Genomic DNA, 13,279 nt, shown 5'->3' on the forward strand with positions numbered 1-13,279 from the left:
CTCATCGACTGTTTGCGGAGTCTATATATCTCGGCGCTGCATCGGGGCCCATACACTGCTCCTGTGCCCACCTGCTCCGCCCAGCTGAGATCCGCCGGTGTGTCCGAGCTTCAGACCACAGCGCTGCATATATACTGACTCCATCCAATAGCATCGGATGCCTCGGCTAAAGCTTAAATGAACAGAGTGTCCATCACTCGGGCACTCTGTGCGGAGGCGAGGGCGTGCTTCGCATTGTGGCCAGCGTCGCTGGCGCATCATGCTACTATGAGGCTCGTCTATTTACAAAGAAAGCATCCAAATGCGAAGCGCTGACTATGCGATACGGACCAAGGAAAGGAAAGGGGAGAGAGGCTGGACGCTTCATCTCTCCGTCATCATTCTTCACACCGCTGAAGCATCTATCAGCTCCCTCTCCCCCGCCGTGCGACCACAGGCCTTACATTTGCGCCCAGGAACATCCTTGATCCATTCGTCGATGACCGGCTTGAGCTGCGACCCCAAGTCTGTGCACTGGAATCTGCTCCGCTTGATAATCGTCGGTTCCGGATGTGCTGTTATGTTGGGGCAGTACCATCGCATCTCATCTACACGTTCCGTGAACAATCCCCGTCAGAATATTCACTGTCATCCGGCTCACGTTCGTGTCTGAAACTCACCTGGGCAGTTCTCCGGCCGCGTCCGCTCGATGACGAGTCCGACCGTATTTTCGAACCGTACAGGGCTGTGCGGCGTGTACGCTGATAGAAAGGAGCAAGTGACAAGGCTTCAGTCACCCTCGCTCAGCACGCCTGATTCCTGTCTTTCTTGAATGAGAAAGCGCAAGGCTATACGTGCGACTGTGTCCATACACCGTTACGAGTAACCCAAGCCATGGCACTCACCCGGCAGCATGAACATTTCTCCCTCTTCAATCCGAATATCTTTGAATTTGCCATCTTCGACAATCTTGAGCAACATTCCACCTTCTACTTGGTAGAAGAACTCTTCCGTTGGCTGTCGGCCCCAGCGGGTCGTGGATGATTGCACGTTCAAGAAAGAGCAAAGCAGCGAATTTCCGTGTTAGACTTTCTGCGGTGCAAGCCAACCAATAACATTGGACATTCAGCTGGAAGAAAACGTACCTGGTAGTGGTAGTCAGACCTTGCATTCGGTCCACCGACGACCATTACTGTGTAGTCGTCCGACTGGAATAAGCAAAAGTTGCCGACCGGAGGCTGCAGCTTGTGCCTGTTCTCCTTGATCCAGCGCGGGAAGTTGATCGGTGGCGCCACCATAATGGATGTTGTGCGATGCACCCGGAGCCTTCAGGTAGATAACTTGCAGCAAAAGGAGAGCCTAAGGATCGCTGTCAATGTGTGCGCAGGAAGCAACGAGCAAGTCTTTTGAGTACAGCCAGCAAATCCATCGACGCTGCTAAATTCGCGAGTTACGTTCGCGAGTTAAGTCAGATGATCATTACATGATGGCGTGTCATGTCAGCCATGCAATTGTCGTCGGCCTTTAAAAAGGATAACAAGTCACCGATGAGCTCATCGCTCATAGCTTCCCTTCCACAGGCAGGTCGCCCATGGGAGATGGCGTCACAGGATTGGAGCATATTTGTCATGCAGAGGTGCAAGGCACTGAGGAAGCAAGAACCCGATCGTTGGCGCTCCATCTCGCCCCGCCAGCGGACAGAAGAGTACAACGAGTCCATCAACACATGGACGTCCAGTCCAGTCATATCTAAAACCCCAGTTTTCGGGCCGGGAGCTGGCACAGGGACTGATTTGCACAGCTGCGTTCTCATCCACACTCCCATGGCCTCATACATTCCGTCCAGGCTCGGTGATCAGGCCCGCTCTCGCTATTCTGTTCCGAGCCATTCAACCCGCGCCTACTTGGTTGGCAGGCTCTTTTTTGGAAAGTCACAGCCTTAAAGTCATCTTGTTTGCGTATTCGGTGCACTCTTTGGGCGCTGATTCCAGGCACTGATTTTTTTTACCCCGTGCAGCTGTGACCATTTTTACTTTGCAACTCGGCTCCCCAAGGGTGTGATTACAGCAATAAGGCCGTTTTTATGGGGCTTAGGTAACTTGTAGCGGTCAGAACCGTTATCAACCCCACCTTCACTTTCGGAAGCTGCGAAGGCCGTAATAGTGTGGGTTTACGGCTCCAGTCTGAACTCGACAAGCCATTTTGTCCGCATCAACCGCCTCAAGTTGCACCTTTCACGAACAGACAAGCACCGCAGCTGATTCGCAACGCATCCTCTCGCACAGATTGAATTATGACTGCGGCAGTCCAAAGCAGCGGGATCACAATCCGGGTATCTAGATTGCATACATGGAAAGACTCGTCATCACGGCAGCGAGAGGCAGCTATACGTGTCTGCTGCGCTGCAACGGGATAGGGGCAGGAGACGAGACAGACGAGGGCAATGAAAGTGGGAGACAAAGGCAATGTGAGATGGGCAATGAGCGCCTTTAGTATCGTGAGTCGACGATTGTCCTGCGAAATGAACGAGGTGCAAAGCGCAGGCATCAGCAACTCTACTCCATGTTTCGTAAAAACAGAAGGGTCGCTCCACAGGGCCTGCAAGGGTGACTCACGACTTGGAACCCCTCGGGGTTGTGGAGAGCGACGCCCTCGTCGGCTTCTTGAGGTTGCTGCGCTTGGCCGTGGTGACATCGTGCGGCAACGCAACGATAATGTTGCGCGAATTGTACCCGTACTCGTCCTGCACAACGCGGTCCGCGTACCTGCGGATTTGGTACTCTCCTAGCTTGCCCTTCTTGACTGCCTCGAAGGACCAGTTGACGACGAACGGCCCAGAGGAAGTTACGATGCTCGTCTCGTTATCCTCGCCAACGTCAAAGCGAGCGGGGGTAAAGGTGACCTCTTCGTCCATGTACGCCACGTGGTGCGGCTTGAGCTGCAGCCGCCGCGGGATCGGCTTCGACTCGGCAGGGAAAGAGCGGTCGAAGCCGAGGCTGCCCTTGTTCTTGCCATCTCCGATGAGCGTATCGATTAGGAGCAGGTACGTCTTACAAGTCGCCAAGACGTATCGGCCGTCGGAAGTGACGTCAACTCCGAGGATCGGATCGCCCAATGCCGGCAGAGCTGTGAGAAGGAAAATCAAAAATCAGTCAATTGTGTGATTCTGCCTGATTGAAGACATGACTTTGTGCACTCACCCGTCTTGGCATTCTTGCCAATCTTATCAAACAGCCGAATGTCACCTTTCTTGCTCGCGACAGCGAGACGCCCTTGCTTGTCCGTAGCCGCGGCGCTAAACTCAGCTTTGATGGTGTACTGCTTGAATTGGCTGTCAACGAGCTTCTGGCCGCTCAGGCGCGGATCAATACGGTAGACGCTGTTGTGGCTTGTGCCGATGAGCGTCTGCTCTGCGGACATCTGCGCGTATTTGCTCGAAGGAAGGACGTTGGACACCCCGACGTCCTCATGCACGTTCCACTCTTCAACGATCTTGCCATACTCGAGGTCCATCTTGAAGAGCGAGTGCTGGTTCGAAGGATCCATCATGACCATCGCTGTGTCCTCGTTGTGCAGCATGACCTGTAGAACCCACATCTCGCGTCAGTCCTTCGTTTACTTCTTCATTTCTCTTCCATCTGTCGACTCGCCTTCTTTGGATTGAAAGTCTTGCCCTTGGGCGTGCAGACTTTGTTGATAGTTGTTGCAAATTCGAGCTTGTCGTCATCTGTGTGCCTAAACACACCGATGCGATTGCCACGCACAACGAAGGTCCGATCGTTTTTGTAGCCGACGGCAAGCTGGCTGTTCAGATCGCGTACGCTGCCATCATCCGGCATGCCTTCGGGTGCGTCTCCAAGCTGCTTCTCCACCTCGTCGTCGTAATATTCGTCTTCCTCATCTCCCTCCGGTACGCCCTCTAGTGTGGCCTCGACGCGCGACGAATCCGCCTCATCGTCGTCGTCTTGCGCATGAACCAGCCGATCGGCCCGCCTCTCCTTCTCTGCCGCCTCTTCTTCCTCTTGCTCGACAGGCGTCATCTCGACATCTTCCTCGTAGGCCTGCAGGAGGTACTTTTTCTCATTCTCCTTCATCTTCCCCCAGCTCTCCTCGTTCAGCGTCTCCCACAGGCAGCGGCTGAAGCCAGACTGGAAGGACTCGTAGTCTTCGCGTTTATAGAAGCGCAAGAGCCATGAGTAGCAGTCACGCGAAGGTCCCTCGGTGAAGTAATTCCAGACGGCGGAGAGATTGTCGAGCGCAAAGTTGATATTCATCTCGGCGCCTACTCGTTGCGACAGCCAGTGCCGCTCGGGCCCGGAGACTGTGAGCCAGTCTGGAATAGCCAGGAGAAAATAGGTAAATTCGAGAGCCTGTCGTGTGCAACTCCAGAGGAAATGAAAATAATAATAAAAGCAGGCCTGATGACTCACAGAGGAACTGGCCAGCATGGATAACCTTCGCCTGTGCATTCTTCTGCTGGTTCATGAACAGCCCAGTGGCTTCGTCGTAGAGGTACAGATCCGCGACAGCGGACAGGGAGACCGTCTCCGCAGATTCGCCAGGAAAACTTGGCGGCATGGCATCCTTGCTGGGCTCAGCAGGCACCTGAGGCTTGGACCTGGCCTTTGCCTTGCCTTTGCCATTTCCCTTCTCTGCTGTTGCTGCTGCGGACACAATCGCAGCGGCTCCAGTTGGTGCTGTTGGTGTCTGTGTTTCCTTCTTTTCGTCTATAACGGGGGCGTTGCTGAGCTCCTGCGGGAGATCTGGGTACGCGCGTGCAGGTGCGGGTGGCCTATGTGCGGGGAACGGCGCGATTGGTGAGCTACTCTTGGCCATGCTTGCCGCGGGAAGTGCATACTCACTTGTACTTGAGCTTTTCCAGGTCCTCATCCGTAGCCTCTTCGTGACTTCGACCATATTTTCTCTCAAAGATGCATTGCAAAAATGTAACTTCGAAGATGCTGCGCGTGACAGCATTGACCTGTGTGCTGTCGATGACGAACTCCAGGAGGTCATCCTCGTCCCCATGAGAGCCGTTGCCAACATCCCTCCAGACAAATGTCGGCGCAGCACTCTCTGCGTCTGCATCCTTGGTAGAATGCGCATCACTGATCTGCCCCTGCTCTGCGGTAGTGGTGGAGGCCCTGAACTCGAGCGCTTCATCGATGAGGAAGCTGCGCTCGTCGTCGTTCTCTTCATCCTCCTCCAGCAGCTGCTCCTCGCCCTCTTCGTAGGCACGCGTGATGACAAGCTGGTAGTTGTGCTCTGTTGTCGTACGCCGAATGGTCGCAACAGCATCCTTGTAGATGCACTCCCGCGAGCCCTTGATGCTACCCGGTCGCACGAGGTAGAGCGAGCCCGAGGGCAGCTGCATCAGCTCAGCATTGTTGGCGTCTCCCCATATCTTGCCAAACACTGGAAGAAGAGAAGCGTATTCCAGAAAGAGAGCATCATCAGTATGTGTGCTCTCTCGTGACCGAAATGCTTTCAACTCACGCGACTTGAGCATGAACATGGTGGGCGAACCAGCAGCTGCGCGGTTGGTACGCGCCTGAGATCGAAAGTTGAGACGATGACCGTACAGAGGTGTAGACTGGCTAAGAGTGGTATCAGTCCAGTGAGCTCGCAGATAATGTCCCCAAGAACACCGGGGACCTTGGTTGAGTGGGAGATGGTGAAAGCGCCAACGTAGTTGGGATGGACAAGAGATCATGCAAGAAAAGCGTCGCGCTCCTGTGGTGTTGATCTCGCGTTTTGTAGTGGATGTCATCATGGAGAGACAGCGGTTCGCCCTCAGATTTTTCGCTTTCTTTCTTTTTGGTGCCTTTGTTGCCTCCGCGTGGCACTGGCGTGGCCAAGCCGTCCCGTGGCTGGTAGAAGGCGCATTTCTTTCTTTGTCCTTTTTGTGTTCCGGGTCCCGCTTGCTAATGCAGCAGGCGATGCGAGAAGAAGCTCTCCACAGCAAAAGAAAAGCTCATCCATCGTCTGTTGGCCACATTCTCCTGATGGAGATCGATCTGCAGCAGCTCACATCTGGACTCCAAACGCAGCCTCCCCTTGCAAGGAAGACTGGGTCGTGCTCGAAATTCTGCGACCACTGCATCACGCAGAGGAGAGCCCAGAATAGCAGAACAAGATGGCATCCTTCCTCTTGCCCAAGCTGCCAGAGACCGGCGACAAGTTCGGCCCGCCCAACGAAGATGCATTCTCAGCCGTCCCCGATGAGTTCAAGGGTATCCCCTTTGCGCCTTTTGCCAAGGTGAGTGCTATCACATGTCCAGCGGTAAACAAAATTGACTGTTGCTGAGTTACTGGATTCTCCCAACGGGCATTCTCTTTCAGTCCGACAAGATCGGCCGCATCGCAGACTGGAACTCGCCATCCGGCTCCGGCTACGGCGATGACCGCAACCGGCGCGGTCAGCTAGGCAGGGGTACAACGGCGTTCGGCTCTTCTATGGCGGGCAATGCCTTCGCCTACCAGCACGGAGAGGACGAAGCCACATTCTCGCTCGTCGACAACGCGCGCGCATCCGGCCCCGGCGGCTTCGGCGGTCGAGGCGGCTTCGGTGCAGGCGGCCGCGGCGGCCGTGGCGGTGCTCGTGGAGGTCCCGGGGGGCGCGGAGGACGAGGCAGCGCGAAGCTCGGTGGTGCTGCGCCCGTCTTCTCGCCTTTTGTCGGGCGTGGTGGCTTCGGCGCTCGAGGCCGCGGCGGCTTCCGTGGTGGTCGCGGCGGCGGCAGGTTCAGGGATTGGGACAGGCCACAGCGAACACGAGAGGCTAGTGTCGCTGTCGGGCCCGAGTGGGAACAACTCGAGGAGATCGACTTTACGCGCCTTGGTAAACTCCACCTTGGTGTCGAAGAGGCTTCGACCATGTGAGCAATGATACTCCATTTGTTACCTCCCCCACAACTGGCAGTTGTCACTGATTCTTTGCTCTTCTCTTCTCAACCTTTTCATCTTGCTTTCCAGCTCCGAGCACGGCACGCTATATGGATACGACCGCACCTTCGACAGGATCAACTCGGTCCGCTTGGAAAAGCCGCTGCAACCCCTGGACCGGATCCGTTACAACATCACCACCTCAGACGACCCCATCATACAGCGCATCGCATCCGAGCCAGCACAAGCTAGCGAGGATGGAGTCAAACCGACGAGGATCTACATCACCGACTCGATCCTCGCTTTGCTCATGTGTCTGCCTCGCGCCGTGTACCCGTGGGATATCACCATCACGTCGCAAGACGGCACGGTCTTCTTTGACAAGCGCGATGGCGGTGCGTTCGACTTTGTCACGGTCAACGAGAACGCTGCCGATCCGCCACTTGAACCGACGGAGCTCAAGGACGACAAGGACACCCACCCGGCCAACAGAGACGCAGCCGCAGCCGCGGCAGCCAAGGCGGACCCGATCAACACCCCTTCGTCGCTCTCGCTCGAGGCTACGTACATCCTGCAAAACTTTTCTTTCCTCGTCGTCAAAGAGGAGCAGAAGCATACGCTGGTTGATGGCGAGAACCCGTTCTACAGCCCAGAGGAGACGGACCCGCTGGCTTCGTGCGGATATCGTTACCGCCGATTCAACATCTCCTCCGCCGAGAACGACCCTATCGAGCTCGTCGTCAGGACTGAGGTGGACGCGTTTCTGCCCGGCGCGACTGCTTCTGCGCCGCAGCAACTGGTCACAATCAAGACGCTGAATGAGTTTGACTCCAAGTCGCAGGGCGCTGGCGGCGCGCCAGACTGGCGCAGCAAGCTCGACAGCCAGCGCGGGGCGGTCGTCGCAACGGAGATGAAGAACAACTCGTTCAAGCTCGCTCGATTCGCCGTGCAGGCCATCCTCGCCGGCGCGGACACGATGAAGCTCGGCTACATCTCTCGTGCTAGCCCCAAGGATGCCAGCAGGCACGTCATCCTCGCGACGCAGAGCGTCAAGCCGCGCGAGTTTGCGGCACAGATGAATTTGAACCTCAAAAATGGCTGGGGAATTGTCAGGACGATCGTCGATCTCGTCAGGAAGAAGGACGGTAAATTCGTCTTGCTCAAGGACCCCAACAAGGTGCGTAGGCATGTTCCCCGATTTTTGCGCATGACCTTCACTAACCATGCCCTGCTTGTATCTCTTCTGCCACATGCAGTCTGTCATCCGCCTCTACTCGGTCCCCCTTGATTACCCGAACCAAGAAGACGAAATTGAGGAAGAGGAGAAGGACGCTCCAGAGTACGATGAGGATGACATGTAATTGTGGGCTACCTCGTTTGATTCTAGCTTGTCGTGTTTATCTTTACCTGTTCGCTGTCGTCTCGGCATATCCTCCGCATCCCCGTCCGTCGAATATGAGGTTAGCCAACGTGGAAATGCTTGGGCAACCTTCATGATCAGAAGCCCAACGGGTGCATCGTGTGCTTCCTCCGAGTTCCTTCGCCGCTTACCTCCTTTGGATTTTGAGAGACGCAAGAATCGAAATTCTGAGGCGAACAGACTCTGCGTCGACACAACATGACTAGGAGTAGTGTACGCAATCTGGGTCAACCACAGGTGGTGCTTGGTACATTACTTGTGCAAAGTGCATCTAAAGCGTGTCGAATAGGGTGCTTGTCAGACGGGGTATAAGAGTGGGCTAGGAGCTTTCACAGGCTCCTTTTCTATATTTCGTCGCCATTGGCACTGTTGCTTCCGGCAACACTTGTAAATACATGGACGAATTCGCAGTTGAGTGAAATGGTTTGCTCCATAGGGAGGAGCAAAACGGCCCGCTGATCTTGAGCGGGCTCCGTCGGGCGTTGGATGTTTCTTCGTTGGACAACAAGTATATAATGATGGAAAAAAACAGCACTCTTTCGATCTTTTATCGATATATCTGCGGTCCGCCTCGACATTCCCCTTGACCCTACATGTATAGTTCATATTCCGATGAGAGTCGAACCTTGGTAAATCAAATAAACGTCAGGCGACGTCACTAGGGTGGCGACGAGCGGTCACGTGGTCACAGCTGGCCAGGATCGAGCGTCAAGGCATTAGGACGCGAGTTGCAAGACTCGCCCTGATGATGAGAGTTAACGCTCTCAGTCTCACACGAGAACAGAGCCGGAGAAGAAGCCTGATGAGACGTGGGCATGCACCGACGGCTAAGAAGAGTTCCAAATTCAAAAATCCAAAAAGAGGGCCTGAAACTCAAAAAAATTATACGATGATGCCAAAGTTGGAGCGCTGAACAATTCTCGGCCGACCTCTTCACAACTTTGCTGGATGCTAAAGCCTGGAAATTGGCCAGAGGAAGCTGCTGGAAGTTGGAATGCTGGAATCTGAATGCACAGTGCACGCTTCAGGAACCGATGTGTGAGTAGTCTAGTCGTCGGATAGTATTTCGAGGGGGATATGGACTCTTTGAATGGGCTGGAGGCGGACTACCCGGCTTGAGATAAATATGTAGCTATAGCATTCGATTATACTGCACCCAAGTAGAAGTTCAGTGCAGAGTGCGATTCAGCGATAAAGTAAAAAAGAAACCCCGCAGGAGTGCAGATTCAACAGGAAAAGGGGAACACAGGGAAAAGATCAGTGAGTCGTGGGTGTTGTTTGCAATGACCGCATACTTGCATGATGACCCCCCTAACGCCAAACAGGTCACTTGCAACAGCAAACCAAAGCCTATTTGCCGTATTTTACTATATTTCATGGAACACCCAATGAACACGCAAGTTGCAATCTTGACTTATCTTCCAGCAACAGCATACATCCCTCTCGGGTGTCAAAACGGACAGCCGTTTGTTTTGGCCAGATGTTTTAGGGAAGACTTGCTCGATCTTGTCCGGGACAACGGGTCCCTGTACTGCCAAGTCCCGTGTCCCCTGTAGTAGCCGTGCTCTGCGCAGCGGTCTACGGTGGGTGAGAGAAAGTGAAGAAACAAATGGAAATGGAGTTGCGTTAAGAATCACTGGAATTGAGGCCAGAGTTGGCAGTTCGACAAATATATGTATGTATAATACACGCTCTTCGGGATTTGCAATTGAGCGTTGCCCTCAGAAGGTACGAAAGTCTCGTCGCAAGGCCTACTGGGTGCGCACGCTCGAGCGTACTTTGAACCATCTGGGCAGTGTCATTAGTAGGTACAGCTTCGGCGAGTCTCGCCATACATTATGTAGCTAGCACTCTAGAAACTCCAACCTGTCATTGAAGTTTTAAAAATAGCCTCTGTGGAAAAGATTTACCACCCAACGTCATGGCCTCACGTCAGCTCATCACACGTAGCTCCGTTTGCATTTGGTCGAGAGCATGAGCCTGTGAAATTGTTTCGGCAGATCTCAGCATGCTCTGAAGCTGCGCTGCTGCGCGCGCGACCTTCAGCAAACATGTTTCTATCAATCTATTTACCCACATGATACATGGCAATCCATACTTGTCCCCATCAGCCCGTGAAAGCCATTTTGTCCAGTTCGACGCCAAACTCGTCCCTGGCCATCTTGCGCATACTCTTCTCGAGATCATCCTCGAACCCTCCTCCCTCATCACCGTCCAACGTAGCAGGTCCCTTCAAGCCGAGAGCCTGCGCCGGACGCCGGATAAAGAAGCGCAGCCAGTGTGAGACGCTACTGGTGATGAATGCGAGGTCCAGCACGAGCAGGACGGTGCGGAATTTGAGAAAGGCGGCGCGGTCCGTTAACCATTCGTGGAGTCGAGCTGTCAAACGCGGAACTTCCTCGCCTTTGCCTTCTTGCCGAATGGGAAAGAAGACGCGAGAGATGGTAGGTGTGCGCGACGAGATCAGCGCAGCGGCTGCATGCTTGGCGAGGATGTTAAGGCGATTGACAGGGGACCCGAGTACCTGATTGTTCGCTTGGATGATACGCATCGAACGGCTGAGAAAGATAAGCTCCTTCGGCAAAAGCTCGACATGCACCAGGAAATTCTTGATCTTATCTTTCATCTCCTGCTGAATTTCCAAGTCTGTCTTTTTGCGCAACTGTTCTTGCTCCCCTGTCGTCTTGGGCTTTCTCCACGGACGCAGCAGCGTAGCTGACGCGAAAAGTTCTGAAACCTCCTCGCCCATGCCCCACTGCCGCGTGATCGTGTCGAGCGTCTTGATGTCCCCTTCAAAGATGGACTTCCATAGCTGCGCGTACTGCCGCCGGAAGTTCTCGCTCAGCTCGACGTAAAGACCATGATCGATCAGCACGACTTGATGCTGGCCGCGCTTGCCGTTCGGATGTTTGCGTACAAGAATGTTCGCAGGATGGCCGTCCGCCTGAACGAAGCCGGACTGGAAAATCTGCGATGCGAAGACTTCCATAACTGATCGTGCAACCTCTTTGGTGGACAAGCCCATTTCACCTAGCTTTTGTTTGTCAGTGACTTTGCAAGAATTAGAGATGTACTCCATGGTCATGACGAGCTTCGTCGAGTAATCTTGAAAGATGTACGGGACATAACAAGTGTTACGAATGAGCTTCTCATCATTTTCCATTATAGCTTCGCGAGCCTTGATAGAATTGCGAGCCTCCAAGTCAAAGTGGATCTCGCGCTATTGAAGTAGCCCTGCTTCAGTAACGGTTTACGGTGTGTGAATGGTGTAACGCCGAACTGCTCTCACCTCGATCTGGTCGCTGATGTACTGGCCACTGAAGGAAAGTGGCAACTCGAATATTCTTTCGTACAGATGAAGGAGGATGCGAAAACACAGCAAGTCCATCTTGGCTTGACGCGGAATAGCAGGCCGCTGCACCTTGATGGCAACCTCTACACCTTGTTCGCCACCAGGTCCGGGCGGTAATCGTGCACGATGCACCTGTGCAATTGAAGCTGCACCAATTGGTTCCGGATCAAAGCTCTCAAATATCTGACCAAAAACCGGTAAATTCCACTTTAGCACGTGCTCGATGCTTGCGAGTGAGACGTTCATAAAGCACCTCTTCTGGATAACGTCCAAGCTCGCACCTGATCACGTTCCGGACTGTCTCGAGCGGCATGTGTTCAGCATCATCGAAAAGCTTCGCTAGGGCATGATATGGCTTGGGAAGCACGACACTGTTGGCTCCAATTACTTGGCCCAGCTTGACGTACAGCCCTCCGTTTTGTTCGCAGACGTACAACAGTCGCTTTGCGCACCGTTCGTGCAACCCGTTGATCGACTCGAGCGAATTGCGATCAAAGTTGAACTTGTAGTCCAGCCCGATGGCAATGCCAGTCCAGAAGGTGAGAAGGTTGCGCTGAATGGTTCGTGCATTGAAATTGTGATCTAGGACCAAGCCCACGCCTACCAAGGCGAGCAGAACTGCACCGTTGCGAAAAATGAGAACACCTCGGGATCGCTTTGACCGTGCGGATAATACTTCATCCCTCTTTGGAGGTTCGGTTCTTTTTGCTGCTCCTGTATACACTGCCACTGGTGTCTGACTCTGAGTTTCTCTTGATTGAGCTGCGGTGCGAATATTGCAAGATGTAGCCCGGGAGGCACACGTTGTGGACACCCAAGCGAGTTGCCTCGAACGCCCGAGGCACAGCAAAACGCTAGCGCCAAGCGCATGCTTGTCCGCAGACGGAACTGATAGATGGAGGCAGGAGAAGCACCTCGAGGCGGCAGGACTACTCGACCAGGGCAACAGTCGCGCCTTGCTTGGTAACAAGGTGGTCGAACTGTTGCATCTTGCGAGCGCTCGACCGGCGGTCCTGACCACACTGCGGAGAGTCATGACCCCTGGACCTCGAGCTGAGCCTAGCGTGGGTATTTATCGCAAGCATTCCCAAACTTCAATGGCTGAATCTGAGAGGCGCTCTAAGTCTCTAGCTATGCTCACCGACTTCTTTGATCGCGATTGGAAAAAGCTGCGTCTACGATTCTCTCGTCGTGAGGTTGAAAGTCCAAGCATTGCCGAAGGCGTCTGATCATTGCAGAAGTGATCGGCCGTGCGCAAAGCCAAGGCGAAAAGAAAGAAATAAAGGGATCGGAGGACCCGATCAAATCGTCAAACATGCATTCATAGCCCATCGCCCCGTGGTTCATGCGTCCTGGGCACTGTACCCTGCCTCGTATGCTCCAAACAGCGGCCCTGCGGTTTGCACGGCACATTGGTCGCAAGACCATAGGCACAGGCCAAATGCAGTTCGCCCCGAAACCTGGAGTATAGAAGGAAGCACTTGCTGTCGGAAGACATTCGCTTGGTCGAGGAGACGAATCGTCAATCATGATCCATTGCTGCCTTCGTCACGGTGAAACTCAGTGTCAATCACAAGATGCATCAAGCGGCTCCCCTTACAGACAGGCTGCTTTATCAGGCCGAGAGTCATTATGATCACTATCAA

At 54.0% G+C, this 13,279-nt stretch overlaps 5 protein-coding genes across 5 annotated transcripts; 1 reads left to right on the forward strand and 4 right to left on the reverse strand.

Annotated features, from left to right (window-relative positions):
* Window positions 1-249: 249 nt before the first annotated feature.
* K437DRAFT_254701 (3-hydroxyanthranilic acid dioxygenase) lies at window positions 250-1,451 on the reverse strand. The gene is made up of 4 exons (XM_013389374.1): window positions 1,125-1,451; window positions 885-996; window positions 660-740; window positions 250-587 (listed from the first exon to the last, which is right to left on the reverse strand). The coding sequence occupies exons 1-4, from the start codon at window positions 1,275-1,277 to the stop codon at window positions 385-387; spliced, it is 549 nt and encodes a 182-aa protein (XP_013244828.1). The 5' UTR covers window positions 1,278-1,451; the 3' UTR covers window positions 250-384.
* A 602-nt stretch (window positions 1,452-2,053) lies between these two features.
* Window positions 2,054-2,559, reverse strand: K437DRAFT_254703 (uncharacterized protein). Its single transcript, XM_013389375.1, has one exon. The coding sequence runs from the start codon at window positions 2,524-2,526 to the stop codon at window positions 2,200-2,202; it is 327 nt and encodes a 108-aa protein (XP_013244829.1). The 5' UTR covers window positions 2,527-2,559; the 3' UTR covers window positions 2,054-2,199.
* Window positions 2,560-2,585: 26 nt separating this feature from the next.
* K437DRAFT_254704 (VID27-domain-containing protein) lies at window positions 2,586-5,672 on the reverse strand. Its single transcript, XM_013389376.1, has 6 exons — window positions 5,476-5,672; window positions 4,842-5,394; window positions 4,410-4,771; window positions 3,630-4,312; window positions 3,180-3,561; window positions 2,586-3,105 (listed from the first exon to the last, which is right to left on the reverse strand). Exons 1-6 carry the CDS (start codon window positions 5,492-5,494, stop codon window positions 2,591-2,593), a joined length of 2,514 nt encoding a protein of 837 aa, XP_013244830.1. The 5' UTR covers window positions 5,495-5,672; the 3' UTR covers window positions 2,586-2,590.
* Window positions 5,673-5,989: 317 nt separating this feature from the next.
* On the forward strand, window positions 5,990-8,401 carry K437DRAFT_233026 (translation initiation factor eIF-3, subunit D). The gene is made up of 4 exons (XM_013389377.1): window positions 5,990-6,238; window positions 6,322-6,854; window positions 6,952-8,038; window positions 8,118-8,401. Exons 1-4 carry the CDS (start codon window positions 6,116-6,118, stop codon window positions 8,220-8,222), a joined length of 1,848 nt encoding a protein of 615 aa, XP_013244831.1. The 5' UTR covers window positions 5,990-6,115; the 3' UTR covers window positions 8,223-8,401.
* Window positions 8,402-10,299: 1,898 nt separating this feature from the next.
* On the reverse strand, window positions 10,300-12,836 carry K437DRAFT_272828 (ABC1-domain-containing protein). Its single transcript, XM_013389378.1, has 4 exons — window positions 12,775-12,836; window positions 11,887-12,692; window positions 11,571-11,816; window positions 10,300-11,501 (listed from the first exon to the last, which is right to left on the reverse strand). Exons 2-4 carry the CDS (start codon window positions 12,667-12,669, stop codon window positions 10,389-10,391), a joined length of 2,142 nt encoding a protein of 713 aa, XP_013244832.1. The 5' UTR covers window positions 12,670-12,692; window positions 12,775-12,836; the 3' UTR covers window positions 10,300-10,388.
* Window positions 12,837-13,279: the final 443 nt, after the last annotated feature.

The sequence above is a fragment of the Tilletiaria anomala genome, assembly GCF_000711695.1.
Source record: "Tilletiaria anomala UBC 951 chromosome Unknown K437scaffold_15, whole genome shotgun sequence".
NCBI lineage: Eukaryota > Fungi > Basidiomycota > Exobasidiomycetes > Georgefischeriales > Tilletiariaceae > Tilletiaria > Tilletiaria anomala.